The sequence below is a fragment of the Trichomycterus rosablanca genome, chromosome 4 (genome assembly GCF_030014385.1).
Source record: "Trichomycterus rosablanca isolate fTriRos1 chromosome 4, fTriRos1.hap1, whole genome shotgun sequence".
Lineage (NCBI taxonomy): Eukaryota > Metazoa > Chordata > Actinopteri > Siluriformes > Trichomycteridae > Trichomycterus > Trichomycterus rosablanca.
In genome coordinates this window covers 32594430-32612665 of record NC_085991.1, presented here as the reverse complement: position 1 = coordinate 32612665, position 18236 = coordinate 32594430, and the positions used below count along the sequence as shown (strand labels likewise).

Below are 18236 nucleotides of genomic sequence, written 5' to 3'. Positions count from 1 at the left end.
TCATCAAGACCTTTATATGGCGACAGAAAAGGGGCGGGGCTTCAGGTTTCAGGGGCTTAAAAGTCGTCGCCACATTCCCATCGGCCACTTTGCTGCGGTTTATCGAGGTGAGTGGTTGTGTCATGAGTTTTAAGAATTATGTTTTGCTCTATTTTTTTAATAAAGTATGTTCAATGTTCTGTACAGCCGGTGTTTAGAAATGCTGTATAGATGTAATAGCAAAAATGCAATCTTTATATTCTAATATTACGTTGCAAATAATCCGTCGGTAATGACCTGATCAACTCGTGGTCCGTTTTAAATCTGCAGCCATCCTAGTCCTGTTGTGTCCAGCTCTTCTAATTTTTACTTCAAAATGGACGTAAACTTAGTAATGTATTACTAGAAGGGGATATTTTTCTACATTTTCGTTGTGGATTGATAAATTGGCTTAACATAATGGTGCATCTTTATGAATAGCGGTATCAGCCCTCTCAGTGATGATAACTTTCACAGACCTGTACTGATACACTGTGATTGCAACTATATTATCTGACGAGAGGCTACTTATTTAATGCGTCGTGTTTCTGGACTGTACGGCTATTCTGGAGTGTATTTAGGGTCTTCATGTTCTCTTTCCTTCTTACGAACCATGCCCTGTTTTTTTTGCAGTTACAGGTCAATAAGTGCAGGCGATGCACTGGTGAGTATTTTAATCATCTTTTTGACATTCAAAGAAAGTGTGGCCAAACATCATTCGGTTCAAGCTTGTAGTTTCAACTAGAAGCTTGCTTACCATTCTGATAAAATACTGCCAGTTGTAAGCATGTGAGTTGTTGTGGTTTTTGCTTTACTTAAAAATGTGATTTACAAGTAGAAATGTAAGGGGGAAATTTCTTATTATTTAAATCTTTAAAAAAAAAAAATTTGCCCAAAGGGAATGCCACATACAAGGGGTGGGTAGGTGTGGTGAATGTCTGGCCTAACTTCCCCTTTGAGGCACTGCCACTCTTATGCTTTAACATGATTCTTGTGCTACAAGGATGATCCCTGAACTCTCTCTCACTGAATTCTATTGAGGATTCAAATGTTTTATTCTGAGTAGCTTTATCTTGATGCATGTAATTGCAACACAATATACTTTGACTAAATTGTAAAATATTCTCTACAGTTTCTGACCTGCTTGGCTTGGTGGTCATCTTAAATGGTAAGCCGTGTGCTGCTTTATTGTTCTTTGTCTGGGTGTTTGTGATGAATCAATTGACAAGCATATGTCTGATTTTCAGTGATGCTTACTTTTTTTAATCTGAACCCTTACCATGTGACGATACGAGTGTTCTGGACACTTAAAATATTGATACTAGTTTCTGTTTTCTTTCAGCAAAAGATGTTTTTGCCCTTGGACAAACCTATAGACTGGCCAGTATTCTGTGGGTACTTACTGGTGAGTCTAATGTTAGCCATAATGCTGTCCGAGCTGATGAGTTAATCTTAAAATTTCTGGACGACTATGTCCGATGGCATTCTTGTCACAAGTCTAAACACAGACCTTATACTATAGCCAAATTAGTCTGCTGGCTACACTTTAGCTTGTTAGTTTCTTAACTTCTTTTATTCCATGTTCAGCTACCTCCTGTGCCACCTCCCTGACTAGGTTTTAGCTGGTAAGTGTGTTTTTAAGTTTAACTTCTTTAGAGCTGTCTGAAAGGATGAGCTGGGTTTTACCCATTAAACTGGACGGCATTATTGTCCCATGGCATTTCAGTCACCAAAGCACTGATCAGGCAGCTCTCAAATTTTGATATGAAATGGTTTATTAAATGCCATACTCCATCTAATATATTTTACCATTGTAGGTCATACCCAATTTGAAGGCATGGCACCATGGCCTAGTAAGTGTGATGCTTTTTTTTTCTTTTCTGTTTACTCATTTCCATGATGTATTTTTTTCTTAGCTCAGTTTGAACCGATGTGAAAACGAATGAATATCTGAGAGATCATTGTACTAGATTTCTCTATCATTGTTGTATGAGGTTCTACACACTACTTTTGCTTTCTTTAGGCTCTGTTCTTTGTCTGGAAGTGACTGATGTCCTCTGTTCAAGGTAAATATCAATACCCAATAGTTCATTTTGATTCTGATCTCTGTGATGAAGATCCTAAGCTCACTTTGAACCAATGTGAAAAGTTAAGAACTCCTGAGAGATCACGCACTTGCTATGTGCACCCTCTTGGTTTGATCTATTTGTAAAACCTGCTTATTTCTTGATTACAGGGCAGTATTCTCTGGGCAACTGATCATTCTACCATGATTGCCAGGTATTTTTAAAGAGTCTTTAAATGTAATGGTAGCTTTTGCATCTTATGATGATTCTACTTGGAATCTCGTTCGTCTGAACCCCTGTTGAGAGTTATTACTGCTGACGATGCATTGATTTTCATAGCTGAAAGTGTAAAATTGAGCAAGAAGTAATTTTAGGTTTTTTTTAGGTAAATCTGCCAGTCCTTGGTTCAGTACTGGACAGTCTGCAGTAGAGGCAAGGTAATTCTTTTAGCTACTTGTATCTTAAGTATTCTGCATCTTATGATGATTTAACTTGGAATCTCGTTCGTCTGAAGCCCTGCTGAGAATTATTACTTCTGATGATGCATAGATGTTTTAACTAAATTGTTTGGAAATCGTTTGGCAAATATTAAGTGTAAACCTTTTATTTTAGGTGTACGTGCCAGCTTGGCGCTACAAATGGGTAAGGATCTTAAACTACACTTTAATACAAATTTCATACACAAACTGTACATGTCCCTGATTGGTATTGGCTGGTTCTTATGATGACTCTAGCACATGTCTTATGCCCTGTGTCTATGCCAGAACCTGAGAAGGTGAACCCACTGGTGTTGCCAGGGCAACAAGGAGATAACTTGTTGGGGTTACCAACTGTCTGAGGGCCCAGCTATAGTGATGGCATTTTAGTAAGACTGTTATTTCTGTATGTTAATGGCTTATATCTGTCTTTCCTTCTAGCTTGCATGAGCTGTCTGGCTTTCTGGAACAAACTTAGAATCTGGTGAGTGGGAAGCTGACAATCCTATTAGCAAAATTAATAGAAGTGATGAGCAGTGATTACCGCCCCAGTCTGATTTAAAGCTGACTGATTGGTTAACCCTCTGATCTATCCAAAGCTGTGGTGAACAAATTGTAAACTTTGATTTTTATTATCTGGTTCCATGTTTTAATGACATGCTTTTTGTTTTGTAGGTCCCCCCTCTAAACCTGAGTCACACGACTGGCCTGGAAAACCTAAAAAGGGTAGGTTTAGTGTACTGGTTACTGTACTTGGCTGAAATGACGAATAGTGATATACCGCCCCAGTCTGATTTTTGTGACTGATTGGTACCCCTCTGATCTGCCATTTTAGTGTGCAATTTTTTTGTGAAGTTTGTTTTTACAGATTTGGTGATACTAACTTTAACTTTTCTTTACTAGAACTCTTGGAGTTGATTGGAAGTTTTAGAACTAAGCAGAAATGCAAGGTTTGTGTTTAACTGCACTCAGCTGTGTAAATGATGAGTTGATTGTACCGCCCCAGTCTGATGTTTAATGACTGATTGGTATTTCTCTGATGCACTCCAGAATATTACAATCTAAAGTTCTCATTTAAAAAAAATAAATAAATTTGAAATACTGTACATTGGCCAGGTAGACTAATGTTTTTTATCTTTTGACTCTTGTAGGAGCTGATGGACTCATTCAGCCAGTTTATTCTCCAAGACTTATGTGGATGAAAAATGCTAATAAAGTTATTTTGTGAAATGAGTTTGTTTTCCACTTCTTTGATTTATCTATAGGATGTAATTCTTTCAGTTTCACCCTTGTTAATGAGTCATGACTTTTACTGCATATGAGTCAAAGTTGCTAAAAGAGGTAAAAATGCAGTGACCAAGACTAGTTACCAAAATTTGCTTGACTTGGATTTACAGAATATGAATAGGCTCTGCTTTAACTAGTACTGTAACCTACATACTTGAAAATGACTCAGGATGATCCCAATTTTTTTAGCTTAAGTTGTACTTTTATTAATTGCTTATGCCTGGCTATAGTCTAACAGTAATCTGCATGAAATGCACCTGTTGGTTGTACAGCTTTGGTCAAATATTTAGATAGTGTCGAATTATACAAGAACTGCAAATTGATGTGAATGTGGGCTTGGATTGGGCACAAAATTCACACTTGTTTATGCTTCATTCACAAATTTGCATGTTTTCATACAACTTAACCAATTTAAGTTGAGCTTTATTTTTAATCTAAAGCTAGAGGCCAATGGCATGAGTAGAATGCCGATGTTTTCTTAGTATTTAACATTTTAAATTTCAGATTAGGAAACTTATTTGTCTCACTGGTTGATTCTTATAGTTTGACACTAAACATGAGTTAGTCATTAACAGCAAATGGTGTTTTTAATCAAGACCCTTCATTGTTGGCTATAATTCTTCAAGTTTAGGGCAGCATATAAAAAGAGGGCAATGCAATTCTTTGAATCACTTTTAACTGGTATTTGAAAAACTTTTTTTTTTTTTTTTTTTTTTTACAAAATGCATAATGGGGTCATATAAGTAAGGATGAGCACCAACTTGTAAAGTATATTTAGTGAAAGTCCAGGCACTTCTCTCTATACTGCATAACAATTTAAATGTGGAAATCCTCAGACTCAGGAATCCTTTGAAAACTACATCAACTACTCATCTAAATTCTAAGTATAAAACAGATCTGTGGTCATATGGAAAGGCATAAATAAGTTCTTTAAGGACAAACATTTTAGAGCAACTTTGGCTTTGTTTTAAGGGCAATCAATGCCCTTCAACATAATGCCAAGCAACAGTCTGAACGGTTGTGTAATCAGAAAAACTGATAATGAAGCACTGTAGTATAGTGAAATAATGCTAGAACATCTGCTGACAGAGCATTTTAGATGAGTGTTAACTGGGATCCCAATATTAGAGCATATGTATGATTAAATAGTAAATTAAAAAGTGACTTGTCTATTAGTATTTCACAGTTTATATTTTGGTCAGCTGTAATCTGCACTGTGGACATGTTTGTTGAAAATCCTTAAGTATACCATGGATAGTATATGTAAATAAAACATCACCCACCTAGATCACACCACCTAGAGCTTTAAGTAAAAGAACACTAAAAAGCATGACTAGAGTATGTACAATGTGTTTTACCATTTTTATACAGTTCGTCAAATGATAATGACCTTTACAAGCAGATCTGCTACAATTTATATTGATGGTATTACTGTAAACATTTAAAACCAAAGGTTTCAATTTGTTTGACCAATAATATTCTCATCCACTCAACTGAAACTACAGAACAGCTGTTGAGAGTAGATGTGTCACAACTGATCATATCTGGTACAAAATGATAACTATGATGGGCCTCAATTGACTGAGCAAATTTAGTCTGAAATGTAATGCTCAAACGTGCCAAAAGAGCTGGACTTTTACTGTAACTGAAGTACACAAAGCCGAAACACTGTAAAAAGCCATTCTCTCAGTCTGCTGTGAAAATCCGTGCAGCAATGTCTTCCAGGAGCCAGTCTACACCCGTCAGGAGGTTCTCGCCAGTCACTGCGCTGCAGCCGATTATACACCAATGATGTGTCTTGATGTCATCCAGAGCAAGAGCCTGTCCAAAACAAATTACTATATGAACAAGGATAGACATAGTGCTACATGTATAGTAATTCATTATATTTAAAGGTACACTGCAAGACTGAAATCATCACACCAGACATAACACATCGAATTCAAGCTAAAAAGTTTAATCTGAACACAAGACATTCTGAATTTATTATTTGCTTTTGTTTGTCAGTTAAAGGTTCAAGAGAATTGTCTCGTCTTGGATTAAAATGTCCCAACATATTTATTTATTTATACATGTTATTTTTATTAACCGCTTTATCCTAATTAGGGTCCGGTTCTACCAAAAACACTGGGCACAAGGCAGTGAAAACAAAAATAATCTGTGCAGTGCTGGGGCTTTGTAGAACAATAATAGTTACCTCTTTGATGGCATCTTTTGACAATGCACCAGGCAGATCCTGTTTGTTGGCAAAAACTAGAAGTGTGGCTCCTGCTAGTCTCTGGTGTAAACAAAGAAAAACAATTAGAAAATGCAAAATATATCTATACAATCATAGATTCTATGGACTTTACTTTCTCACCTCCTCCAGTAAGAGTACACTGAGTTCTTTCTTGCAGTCCTCCAGTCTCAGTCGGTCTGCACTGTCCACCACCCACACAAGTCCATCTGTACTCTCAAAATAATTTCTCCAGTACGACCGCAAAGACTTTTGACCCCCTACATCCCAGATGTTTAACTTGAACCTATTTACAAATAAGAACAAAAATGAAAGAAACTAATAAATATATAAAGTGCAGCACACACACTAGTCCTCTGACGTAGACAATGTATATGTGCAAAACAAATCAAATGTATTAAGCCTGTATTTATGTATTTACCCTGACAAACTTGCCGATGGGTTAATGTAAGATTGATATTTACCCTCTATGTTCTAGTGTCTTTATGTTGAATCCTAGTGTTGGAGAAATGGTGCTGACATCCTCACCATTGAACTTCTTTAAAATGGTTGTTTTTCCTGCATTGTCCAGGCCACTAAATTTACTGTTAAGGTTGCATGTATACATCACTATGCATGTTTAATAAAAATGATATTAAAACAAATAATTAAAAAACTTTATTTATTTGGGGCATTTTTCATTTCAAAGCGTGACTGCATACAGCAGGGGTTCCTAAACTGTGCATGCACTTTGATACTATGAACCTAACACTCTTGTACATTTGTGCATGTGTGGCCTGGTGTGGTGTAGCCCAACTGGCAAAGGATTAAACATGACTGATATACACTGATCAGCCATAACATTAAAACCACCTCCTTGTTTCTACACTCACTGTCCATTTTATCAGCTCCACTTACCATATAGAAGCACTTTGTAGTTCTACAATTACTGACTGTAGTCCATCTATTTTCTGCATGCTTTGTTAGCCCCCTTTTATACTGTTCTTCAATGGTCAGGATTCTCCCAGGACCACTACAGAGTAGGTATTATTTAGGTGGTGGATCATTCTCAGCACTGCAGTGACACTGACATGGTGGTGGTGTGTTAGTGTGTGTTGTGCTGGTATGAGTGGATCAGACACAGCAATGCTGCTGGAGTCAAAAACACCTCATTGTCACTGCTGGAGTGAGAATAGTCCACCAACCAAAAATATCCAGCCAACAGCGCTCCGTAGGCAGCATCCTGTGACCACTGATGAAGGTCTAGAAGATGACCAACTCAAACAGCAGCAATAGATGAGCAATCATCTCTGACTTTACATCTACAAGGTGGACCAACTAGGTAGGAGTGTCTAATAGAGTGGACAGTGACTGGACACAGTATTTAAAAACTCCAGCAGCGCTGCTGTGTCTGATCCACTCATACCAGCACAACACACACTAACACACCACCACCATGTCAGTGTCACTGCAGTACTGAGAATGATCCACCACCTAAATAATACCTGCTCTGTGGTGGTCCTGACCATTGAAGAACAGGGTGAAATTAGGCAAAAAAAAAAGTATGAAGAGAAACAGATGGATACAGTCAGTAATTGTAGAACTACAAAGTGCTCCTATAAGGTAAGTGGAGCTGATAAAATGGACAGTGAGTGTAGCTACAAGGGGGTGGTTTTAATGTTATGGCTGATCAGTGATAATGGAAACTGGTAATTTAAAGAGATTTAAAATATGATTGCATTAATAAAATCTTTAATTAATGAATATGATGTACAATTGTATAGACTGATGGTTGGGGTCATCTAAAAATAATCAATTATATATGATAGTCGGCTACTGCACACGTGTCGGAGGGGGAATGTGTCAGTTTGCTCTCCTCAGTCGGACGGGGATCTGCACCAGTAGAGAGGAAGCATAACGCAACTGGGTAAAAATTGGACATGCTAAAAAATCGGGAGAAAAGGGGGAGAAAATGCATAAAAAAAGAATTTTCCCCTACTAATTTATTTTTATGAACATGTATTTGTTTACTACACAGTATATACTGTACATGGGGGCCTAAGACCACTAGTAAACATGAATTTATAGTGCATGGCTCTTGAATTTTAAAGGTTTTTCTCCTTTGACAAAACATATGATGAGCAAGACAATTGAAAATAAAAGTTAAACATTTATTAGTATTTGCCACTACTAGGCATTTTTGTAAACCTATGTCAGTAATTTGTAAGGGCAGTTGTAGCCCAGTGGTTAAAGTAATGGACTAGTAAGCAAAAGATCGTCAGTTCAAACCCCACCACGGCCAGGTTGCAGCTGTTGGGCCCTTGAGCAAGGCCCTTAACTTTCAATTGTTAAGACTGTACACTGTAAGTCGCTTTGGATAAAAGTGTCTGTTAAAATGTAAATGTAATTTTTTTGTACAAAATATTAAGAAAAATGCAAAACAGAAGCATATGCAATAGTGCCCTCAGACCCACTGGATGTACTGGATGTGTATTAAATAATACAAATAAAGGTGGTTAAATGCCTGTTTCTTCTCAGTTGGTGTTTTAATTACTCAAATATATTTAATATTTAATCAAAGCCTTCTGGACAACTGATTGCCGAGGTTGACAAACGAGCAAAGAGAATTAAAAGCTGCAATGTTTGAGGTTTCACTTTACTTTAAATTACTGAACTAATATTTAGTGGCAGAACAATTGTTTCCGAGATCTGTGTTGCATGGAGTCGACCAACTTCTGGCACCTCTGAACAGGTATTCCAGTCCAGGATGATCAGACTACATTCCACAGTTCTTCTGCAATTTTGGGTTTTGCCTAATATCAGCCCACAAGTTCTCTATGGGATTGAGGTCAGGGGATTGGGCTGGTCACTCTATTACCTCAATCTTGTTTGTCTGTAACCAAGATGTTTTGGGTCATTGTCATGTTAAAACACCCATTTTAAGGACATTTCTTCTTTGACATAGGGCAACATGATCTCCTCAAGTATTCTGATATATTCAAACTGATCCATGATCCCTCGTATGTGATAAATAGGTGTAACACCATGGTATGAAAAACATCCTCATATCATAGTTTTGTACCACCATGCTTTACTGTCTTCACAGTGAACTTTGGCTCGAATTCAGTGCTCGAGGGTCATCTGACATACTGTCTATGGCCACTTGACCCAAAAAGAACAATTTTGCTTTCACCAGTCCACAAAATGTTGAGCCATTTCTCTTTGGACCAGTCAATGTGTTCTTTGGGAAATTTGAACCCATTCAGTACATGTCTTTTTCTTAACAACGGGACTTTCCAAGGAGTTCTTGCTGGTAATTTGGCTTCATTTAATCATCTTCTGTACTCACTGGTAACTTCAGATGTTCCTTGATCTTTCTGGAGGTGATCACTGGCTGAACCTTTGCCATTCTGGCTATTCTTTGATCCATTCAAACAGTAGTTCCACGCTTCCTTCTGCATCTTTCAGGTTTTGGTTGTCACTTTAAGGCATTTGAGATCATTGTAGCTGAGCAGCCTATCGTTGCTGCCCTTCTCTGTATGTTTTTTTCCCTCTAAAATCAACTTTTTAATCAAAGTACGCTGTTCATCAGAACAATGTCTGGAACAACCCATTTTACCCAGTATTTCAGAAGGAAATGCGCTATGACCAACCTGTGCAACATTTGCCACCCTCCTAAATTAAATAAGGGCCAAAATTGACACCCATTCTTCTGCAGAATGAATGACTTCACCAATTGAACTCCTCACTGCTATTATTTTGAACAAGCCCCTTTCAATCAATGCTTCGATTACTCAGAATGAACGACATGCATGTCCTAATTGTTGGGTTTGTTTTGTTTTCAATACTCTACTACAATTTCAAGTAAATTTTTTGCTATGTAGAAATAGCATTTCTACTAAAAACAGTGATTTATCAGGTTAATGGTGTTGGACTGCTATTTTTTTTAACACCACTGTATAACCTATAAAATGATACAGATAACCTATATAATGATACAGATAACCTATATAATGATACAGATAACCTATATTAAGGTACAGATAACCTATAGAATGGTACAGATAACCTATATAAAGGTACAGATAACCTATAGAATGACACAGATAACCTGTATGAAGGTACAGATGACCTATAGAATGATACAGATAACCTATATAAAGGTACAGATAACCTGTATAAAGGTACAGATAACCTATAGAATGATACAGATAACCTATATAAAGGTACAGATAACCTATAGAATGATACAGATAACCTATATAAAAGGTACAGATAACCTATATAAAGGTACAGATAACCTATATAAAAGGTACAGATAACCTATAGAATGGTACAGATAACCTATAGAATGGTACAGATAACCTATAGAATGGTACATATAACCTATAGAATGATACAGATAACCTATATAATGATACAGATAACCTATATAAAAAGGTACAGATAACCTATATAAAGGTACAGATAACCTATAGAATGGTACAGATAACCTATATAATGGTACAGATAACCTATAGAATGGTACAGATAACCTATATGATGATACAGATAACCTATATAAAAGGTACAGATAACCTATATAAAGGTACAGATAACCTATAGAATGATACAGATAACCTTCTATATAAAGGTACAGATAACCTATATAAAGGTACAGATAACCTATAGAATGATACAGATAACCTTCTATATAAAGGTACAGATAACCTATATAAAGGTACAGATAACCTATAGAATGATACAGATAACCTATAGAATGGTACAGATAACCTATAGAATGATACAGATAACCACCTATATAAAGGTACAGATAACCCATATAAAGGTACAGATAACCTATATAAAGGTACAGATAACCTATAGAATGGTACAGATAACCTCCTATATAAAGGTACAGATAACCCATATAAAGGTACAGATAACCTATAGAATGATACAGATAACCTCCTATATAAAGGTACAGATAACCCATATAAAGGTACAGATAACCTATATAAAGGTACAGATAACCCATATAAAGGTACAGATAACCTATATAAAGGTACAGATAACCTATAGAATGGTACAGATAACCTATAGAATGGTACAGATAACCTATAGAATGATACAGATAACCACCTATATAAAGGTACAGATAACCCATATAAAGGTACAGATAACCTATATAAAGGTACAGATAACCTATAGAATGGTACAGATAACCTCCTATATAAAGGTACAGATAACCCATATAAAGGTACAGATAACCTATAGAATGATACAGATAACCTCCTATATAAAGGTACAGATAACCCATATAAAGGTACAGATAACCTATATAAAGGTACAGATAACCCATATAAAGGTACAGATAACCTATATAAAGGTACAGATAACCTATAGAATGGTACAGATAACCTCCTATATAAAGGTACAGATAACCTATATAAAGGTACAGATAACCTATAGAATGGTACAGATAACCTCCTATATAAAGGTACAGATAACCTATATAAAGGTACAGATAACCTATATAATGATACAGATAACCTATAGAATGGTACAGATAACCTCCTATATAAAGGTACAGATAACCTATATAATGATACAGATAACCTATAGAATGGTACAGATAACCTCCTATATAAAGGTACAGATAACCTATATAATGATACAGATAACCTATAGAATGGTACAGATAACCTCCTATATAAAGGTACAGATAACCTATAGAATGGTACATATAACCTATAGAATGGTACAGATAACCTCCTATATAAAGGTACAGATAACCTCCTATATAAAGGTACAGATAACCTCCTATATAAAGGTACAGATAACCTATATAAAGGTACAGATAACCTATATAATGGTACAGATAACCTCCTATATAAAGGTACAGATAACCTATATAAAAGGTACAGATAACCTATATAAAGGTACAGATAACCTATATAATGGTACAGATAACCTATATAAAGGTACAGATAACCTATATAAAGGTACAGATAACCTATAGAATGGTACAGATAACCTATATAAAGGTACAGATAACCTATATAAAGGTACAGATAACCTATAGAATGGTACAGATAACCTATATAAAGGTACAGATAACCTATATAAAGGTACAGATAACCTATATAAAGGTACAGATAACCTCCTATATAAAGATAACCTATATAAAAGGTACAGATAACCTATATAAAGGTACAGATAACCTATATAAAGGTACAGATAACCTATATAAAGGTACAGATAACCTATATAAAGGTACAGATAACCTATAGAATGGTACAGATAACCTATATAAAGGTACAGATAACCTATATAAAGGTACAGATAACCTATATAAAGGTACAGATAACCTATAGAATGGTACAGATAACCTATATAAAGGTACAGATAACCTATATAAAGGTACAGATAACCTATATAAAGGTACAGATAACCTCCTATATAAAGGTACAGATAACCTATATAAAAGGTACAGATAACCTATATAAAGGTACAGATAACCTATATAAAGGTACAGATAACCTATATAAAGGTACAGATAACCTATAGAATGGTACAGATAACCTATATAAAGGTACAGATAACCTATATAAAGGTACAGATAACCTATATAAAGGTACAGATAACCTCCTATATAAAGGTACAGATAACCTATATAAAGGTACAGATAACCTATATAAAGGTACAGATAACCTATATAAAGGTACAGATAACCTATATAAAGGTACAGATAACCTCCTATATAAAGGTACAGATAACCTATATAAAAGGTACAGATAACCTATATAAAGGTACAGATAACCTATATAAAGGTACAGATAACCTATATAAAGGTACAGATAACCTATAGAATGGTACAGATAACCTATATAAAGGTACAGATAACCTATATAAAGGTACAGATAACCTATATAAAGGTACAGATAACCTCCTATATAAAGGTACAGATAACCTATATAAAGGTACAGATAACCTATATAAAGGTACAGATAACCTCCTATATAAAGGTACAGATAACCTATATAAAAGGTACAGATAACCTATATAAAGGTACAGATAACCTATATAAAGGTACAGATAACCTATAGAATGATACAGATGCAGTAGAGAAACAGGCAGTTTGAAAGGATACAGCATGAGTAAGCGCATCTCTCGCTCTTTATGCTTCAACTTCTTTAATATGGTTAATAATCCCATTGTAAACTCTTTATCAGCAATCAATGTTATCAATGTTAATATAAATCAACTGGTAACTATAAATACATAGCTAACTATTAACATGCCATATTCAATATAGAGATGCCAGCAGTCCATTCACACTCCCGCTATTACAGCCTGCTTTAAAACTAGGAAGTGTTGTTGTTGTTAAGTCCAACATTCTTAAAAACGATTGGTCACAAAGACCATTCTGGAAAATAATCAAGTTATATGATTGGCTATCTTTTTTAAACCCGGCTATAATCTCAACTCCACCAACCATATTAACCCTTTTGGGCGAGTTGATACAGAGGATTGGTTAAAGCAGATGTCAATCATCATTTGGCTGCGATTCAAATAACGTTTTACTCCCTATTCCCTACACACTTCCAAGTGCATTACGTGGGTCATTCTACCTCGTTTGCACAAAACAACATAAGTACATTCAGAATTTTTCCGGCGTTAATTTAATATTCTTACTTGATTAAACTGTGATTCAGAAACTAGTAGCTGGTGCAGTAAATATTAAATAGATTTTAAATAGGCCTTTGATCATAGTTTAGTGTGGTAAAAATTGCCTACATTGCCATCTAGAGGCACTAAGAGTTGTAGTCCTAGGCATGAGCAGTCGCAACCAAAGTACACAAGTCCATGGAAATGGTGCAGAGGTCCCCCACTTGGAAATGACTAAATAATAATAATAATAATAAAAAAACCGTTGACACACATTTGGGAGCATATAATTTATACTAAGAATATTGATTTTTACACCGGATAGCAATGAGTATAAACAATTGGGAGATATGTCCACACAATGTCATTTGTCATCATTTATGTACAGTGTTGGACCACAAGAAATGTTGGGTCTTCTTGTAGTTTTATTTAATGAACCTCTTGCTTTACCACCAAAATGGTACATGGGAATAGTAATAAATAAAACGATGAGATTATGTAGCATTAAAGTACGAATAAATTATGAATGTATATAATTTACATAACAAAAACCGGGCGGCACAGTGGCTAAGTGGGTAGCACTGTCGCCTCACAGCACGACGGTCCTGGGTTCGATCCCCAGGTGGGGCGGGCCGGGTCCTTTCTGTGTGGAGTTTGCATGTTCTCCCCCTGTCTCAGTGGGTTTACTCCGGGTGCTCCGGTTTCCTCCAACAGTCCAAAGACATGCAAGTGAGGTGAATTGGAGATACTTAATTGTCCATGACTGTGTTCGATATAACCTTGTAAACTGATAAATTTTGTGTAATGAGTAACTTCAGTTCCTGTCATGAATGTAAGCAAAGTGTAAAACATGATGTTAAAATCCTAATAAACAAACAAGCAAACATAACAAAAACAAAAGATGACAGCCACACCGTGACTTGTGGTTAAAAACCTAGTCAGGGTAGACCAAATTGGAAAAAAATAATGGGGAAAAACGTAGACACAGACTTCTAACATATAAAGATTAATGACAGCAGCATTTAACAAAAAAATATTTTTCTTATCACTTAACATGGGTTTTTATTGAGTATGAATTAATAACTTATTATTTATAATTATGGATTACACTTTTTTATACAAATCTCATTTTCAAAAACAAGAATCTGTGATTTGTTAATTAACTTGACCATTCATATAACTGGCAAAAGTACAAAAAAGATATCCAATATTTTTACTGACCAACGTAACTATTTTTTGTAAATAAAAAGAAATTTTGGAATTTGATGCCTACATCTCACTTAAAAGCACTGAGGCAGAGGCATATTACCACTCTTATATCACCTTTGCCATTCATCACACTTTTTAATGGTTTGAGAACTGAGGATATACTAAATTTTTTGACAATTTCTGTTTGATACAAGACTTCAGCTGCTCAGCAGTCCAAGGCCACCTCTGTCTAATTCCCCTCTCAATTATGCACAATACATTTTCATTAGGAGACAAATCTGGACTGCAGGTATGCCAGTCAAGCCCATGCACTCTGTGTCTCCAAAGCTACATTGTTAATTGGAGCTCACACAAGCATGACATTGTCATGCTAAAATAATCATGGTCTTCCCACAAAAATATGTCAGCTTGATGGCAGCATATGTCTTTCTAAAATCTTCTGTTTCTATGGCACCTTTACAAATAAACAAATCGCCCATGTTGTGGCCACTGATGCACACACATACCATGACATAGCATCTTTGCTGCTTTTTTTTCTTTGACATTGTGAAATCAATGTTTGTTAGTTTCTCAAAATAGCTTGGGGCCCAGAGAACTATGCATTGCTTCATAGACATAATGTCTGGCTTTCTCTTTGTGTAATAGAGTTTCAGGTTGCATTTCTTAATTGACTGTGTTTTCGAGGCCATGTGGATATATTTATCACAGTAGTTGACGATTTTGTCATGCAATGCAAGGTGAGGTTTTGTCACACATCATTCAACAGTGGTTTCAGGCCTTCCCTCTTTACATGGCCAAGATTTCTCCATATTCCCTGAATCTTTTCACAATATTATGCACAGCAGATTGTGAAAGACTTATTTGCAAATAATAATCCTTTGGTGGAACCTTCTTTTATATGCATTCATAATACCCTTACCTTTTACTAATTCCTCTGCATCAAGTATCATATCACATTGCATATATTTGCACAGAGAGTTCTCATGTGGACTGATGTTTTAAGCAGCCGTCCACATGATACAGTTGTTGTGCTAGAGTACCAAAAAAAGTGTGTGTACCTTTGAACTAATGTAATATTAGTATTATAATCAGGTGGCCCCAGGTCCAGGGTATTAAATATTTTCTCAGGTCACTTTCTCAGATTAAGTATGCTCTAGTATGAGTTTGCGTGTGCTCTGAAGGAGGTTTCTTCAAGGATGTTTCAGTATTTGGCTGCATTAATCCACCTCTAAATTCTTAACAGCCTCCTTGTCCAAGGCGCTAAAAAACATGCACATAGTATAATGCTGACACCATCATGTTTCTTCATGGTATTAGCAAATTAATATGCTGTACCTGTTTTCCATCTGTTTTTCATTTTTTTCCAAAATGCAACAGGACTCCAATTAAAGTCAAAAATAATTTTGTGATTAAGAGAATCCTTTTATAACATGTTTTTGCTTTGTCATTATGGGTGATTAAGTGAAGATTGATGGTTAAGTCACACTGTAAATAAAATAAATAGCACAATTATTTAAAACCCAATAATAATGTTATAAAATAACATTTGGTACCAGAAATGAAAGGAAAAAAAGTCTTTCTCTTTCTTGGCTCAGCTCCGAGGGTTTTCCCTGTTTCCCATAATCTTACGTAACAGGAAGCGGAATTTGAAAAGCAGCAGCCGTGGCCCATAATCCCAGACATCGAGTCATCATTCATAGTCGTTTTAACCGGCTGTTTTAATACATGAATTCCTAATCAGATTTTTTTCAATTAAATGTGTTCTTTATAACAGAACGGATTGGAAATTTCCAGGTCTGGAACCTCTTAACCTCTCCCTCTGTTTCTCAGTTCTCTGGAACATCACCCAAATTTAAACATGCCTGGTTTTTTATGAATAAAAACGATTTACATGAATAGTGTAGAGTCAGGTGAACAGTTGTGCTGATGCAGGCAGTAACTAAATACAGAACTAGGAGGAAGCAAAGAAGATAGGAGAGTCTATAACACAGCCTATAACTTTGTTTAGCTTTATTCATCTTATGTCTGTTATATGTAGGCTGTATCTTTGTTTGTCTGATGCCTGTGATATGTACAGCATTATTAATCTTATGTTGGTTATAAGACATAAAGCAGGTTACTCATTTCAAGGCATACAAGAAAAACCTATATAGCTGACAAATTAAATAAAGCTAGCTGGTCATATAACAACATAAAACCAATAAAGCTGGGTGTCTATTTCCAGCTTTATTTGTCCGGTGTCTAGTGCATGTGCAGCTTTATTGTTCTGATGTGTTATATTGACACTGTTTTGTCCAACTTTATGTGTCTGTAGAATGTCCAGCTTTATCCATATTATAATGCACATTATCACTATTATTTTAAGTTTTTTTATTTTTCTGAACGACTGCAATAAATTTTTACTGGTGTTTTATTTAAGTATATTTATTTAAAAGGATCACGTCCACACTGGCAGGCTGAAGGCCTACATGAACTTACGACTGGCTGTTCATACAGGGTGGTAGCCAAATATGGACTCCTCATAACTGAAGCAATTATCACCTTTGCTGGCTGCACAGAGACAAGGGATAATGTGTTGATCAGGGTGTGGCTCTCCGTACACAAAGCTGATTTGCATATGACCTTGCTTCGTGCAGGTGAAAAGATACAGACTTGTCAGAGGGGACGTGTGTTAGTCATAACTCTCCTCAATCAGGGTGGGGATCGGCATCAGTAGAGAGGAAGCGCAATGCAATTGGGTAATTGAATACGATGCGAAAATATAAAGGGATGTCATTATTTGTTACACCTATTTGTAATCAGACCAAAAATAAATATTTGAAAAGGTATATTTTAATAATTTAATGCAAACAGGGACAATAATACTATGTGCACACAATTAATATGGGGCACGAGGGCAGTTGTAGCCTAGTGGTTACAGTACTGGACTAGAAAGCAAAAGGTTGCCTGTTCAAACCCCACCACTGCCAGGTTGCAACTGTTGGGCCCTTGAGCAAGGCCCTTAACTCTCAATTGCTTAGACTGTATACTGTAACTCGCTTTGGATAAAAGCATCTGCTAAATGCCTAAAATGTGATGTAATATCTTAAATCTGGTTAAAACCATTGGTGTGTTGATGTCAAAGCTCTGCTTTGAAGCATTTTCATTTTCGTCCAGCTGTATGTATAATTTTATTCGTCTAATGTATATAATTTAGCTTCATCCATCTAATCCTTGTTATACTCTATGTTCAGTGTTACTCCCTTGATGGGGCGGCACGGTGGCTAAGTGGGTAGCACTCTCGCCTCACAGCAAGAAGGTCCTGGGTTCGATCCC

At 35.9% G+C, this 18236-nt stretch overlaps 1 protein-coding gene, 1 long non-coding RNA gene and 6 other non-coding genes across 8 annotated transcripts; 7 read left to right on the top strand and 1 right to left on the bottom strand.

Annotated features, from left to right (window-relative positions):
- Positions 1–68: 68 nt before the first annotated feature.
- Positions 69–3793, top strand: LOC134311571 (uncharacterized). The gene is made up of 14 exons (XR_010011447.1): positions 69–107; positions 652–682; positions 1151–1186; positions 1361–1423; positions 1606–1643; positions 1836–1871; positions 2042–2084; positions 2255–2298; positions 2470–2521; positions 2697–2726; positions 3002–3044; positions 3236–3286; positions 3464–3510; positions 3712–3793. It is a non-coding gene; the product is annotated as an uncharacterized LOC134311571 (long non-coding RNA).
- On the top strand, positions 2122–2186 carry LOC134313000 (small nucleolar RNA SNORD29). The gene has a single exon (XR_010011907.1). It is a non-coding gene; the product is annotated as a small nucleolar RNA SNORD29 (small nucleolar RNA).
- LOC134313001 (small nucleolar RNA SNORD30) lies at positions 2560–2628 on the top strand. Its single transcript, XR_010011908.1, has one exon. It is a non-coding gene; the product is annotated as a small nucleolar RNA SNORD30 (small nucleolar RNA).
- Positions 2801–2927, top strand: LOC134313005 (small nucleolar RNA SNORD22). Its single transcript, XR_010011912.1, has one exon. It is a non-coding gene; the product is annotated as a small nucleolar RNA SNORD22 (small nucleolar RNA).
- On the top strand, positions 3080–3154 carry LOC134313004 (small nucleolar RNA SNORD31). Its single transcript, XR_010011911.1, has one exon. It is a non-coding gene; the product is annotated as a small nucleolar RNA SNORD31 (small nucleolar RNA).
- LOC134313003 (small nucleolar RNA SNORD31) lies at positions 3326–3386 on the top strand. The gene has a single exon (XR_010011910.1). It is a non-coding gene; the product is annotated as a small nucleolar RNA SNORD31 (small nucleolar RNA).
- On the top strand, positions 3534–3606 carry LOC134313002 (small nucleolar RNA SNORD31). The gene has a single exon (XR_010011909.1). It is a non-coding gene; the product is annotated as a small nucleolar RNA SNORD31 (small nucleolar RNA).
- Positions 3794–5190: 1397 nt separating the features above from the next.
- On the bottom strand, positions 5191–13421 carry arl2 (ADP-ribosylation factor-like 2). The gene is made up of 5 exons (XM_062993207.1): positions 13195–13421; positions 6548–6658; positions 6207–6369; positions 6045–6125; positions 5191–5668 (listed from the first exon to the last, which is right to left on the bottom strand). The coding sequence occupies exons 1-5, from the start codon at positions 13257–13259 to the stop codon at positions 5534–5536; spliced, it is 555 nt and encodes a 184-aa protein (XP_062849277.1). The 5' UTR covers positions 13260–13421; the 3' UTR covers positions 5191–5533.
- Positions 13422–18236: the final 4815 nt, after the last annotated feature.

What these genes read in the sequence shown, in the direction of transcription:
- arl2 (XM_062993207.1), bottom strand. Translation starts at nt 13,259, where the DNA reads ATGGGATTATTAACCATATTAAAGAAGTTGAAGCATAAAGAGCGAGAG. An exon ending in GTGTACTCTTACTGGAGGAG is followed by an intron (nt 6,126 to 6,206) that starts GTGAGAAAGTAA and finishes TGTTTACACCAG; the next exon opens with AGACTAGCAGGAGCCACACT. An exon ending in CAAAAGATGCCATCAAAGAG is followed by an intron (nt 5,669 to 6,044) that starts GTAACTATTATT and finishes TGTTTTGGACAG; the next exon opens with GCTCTTGCTCTGGATGACAT.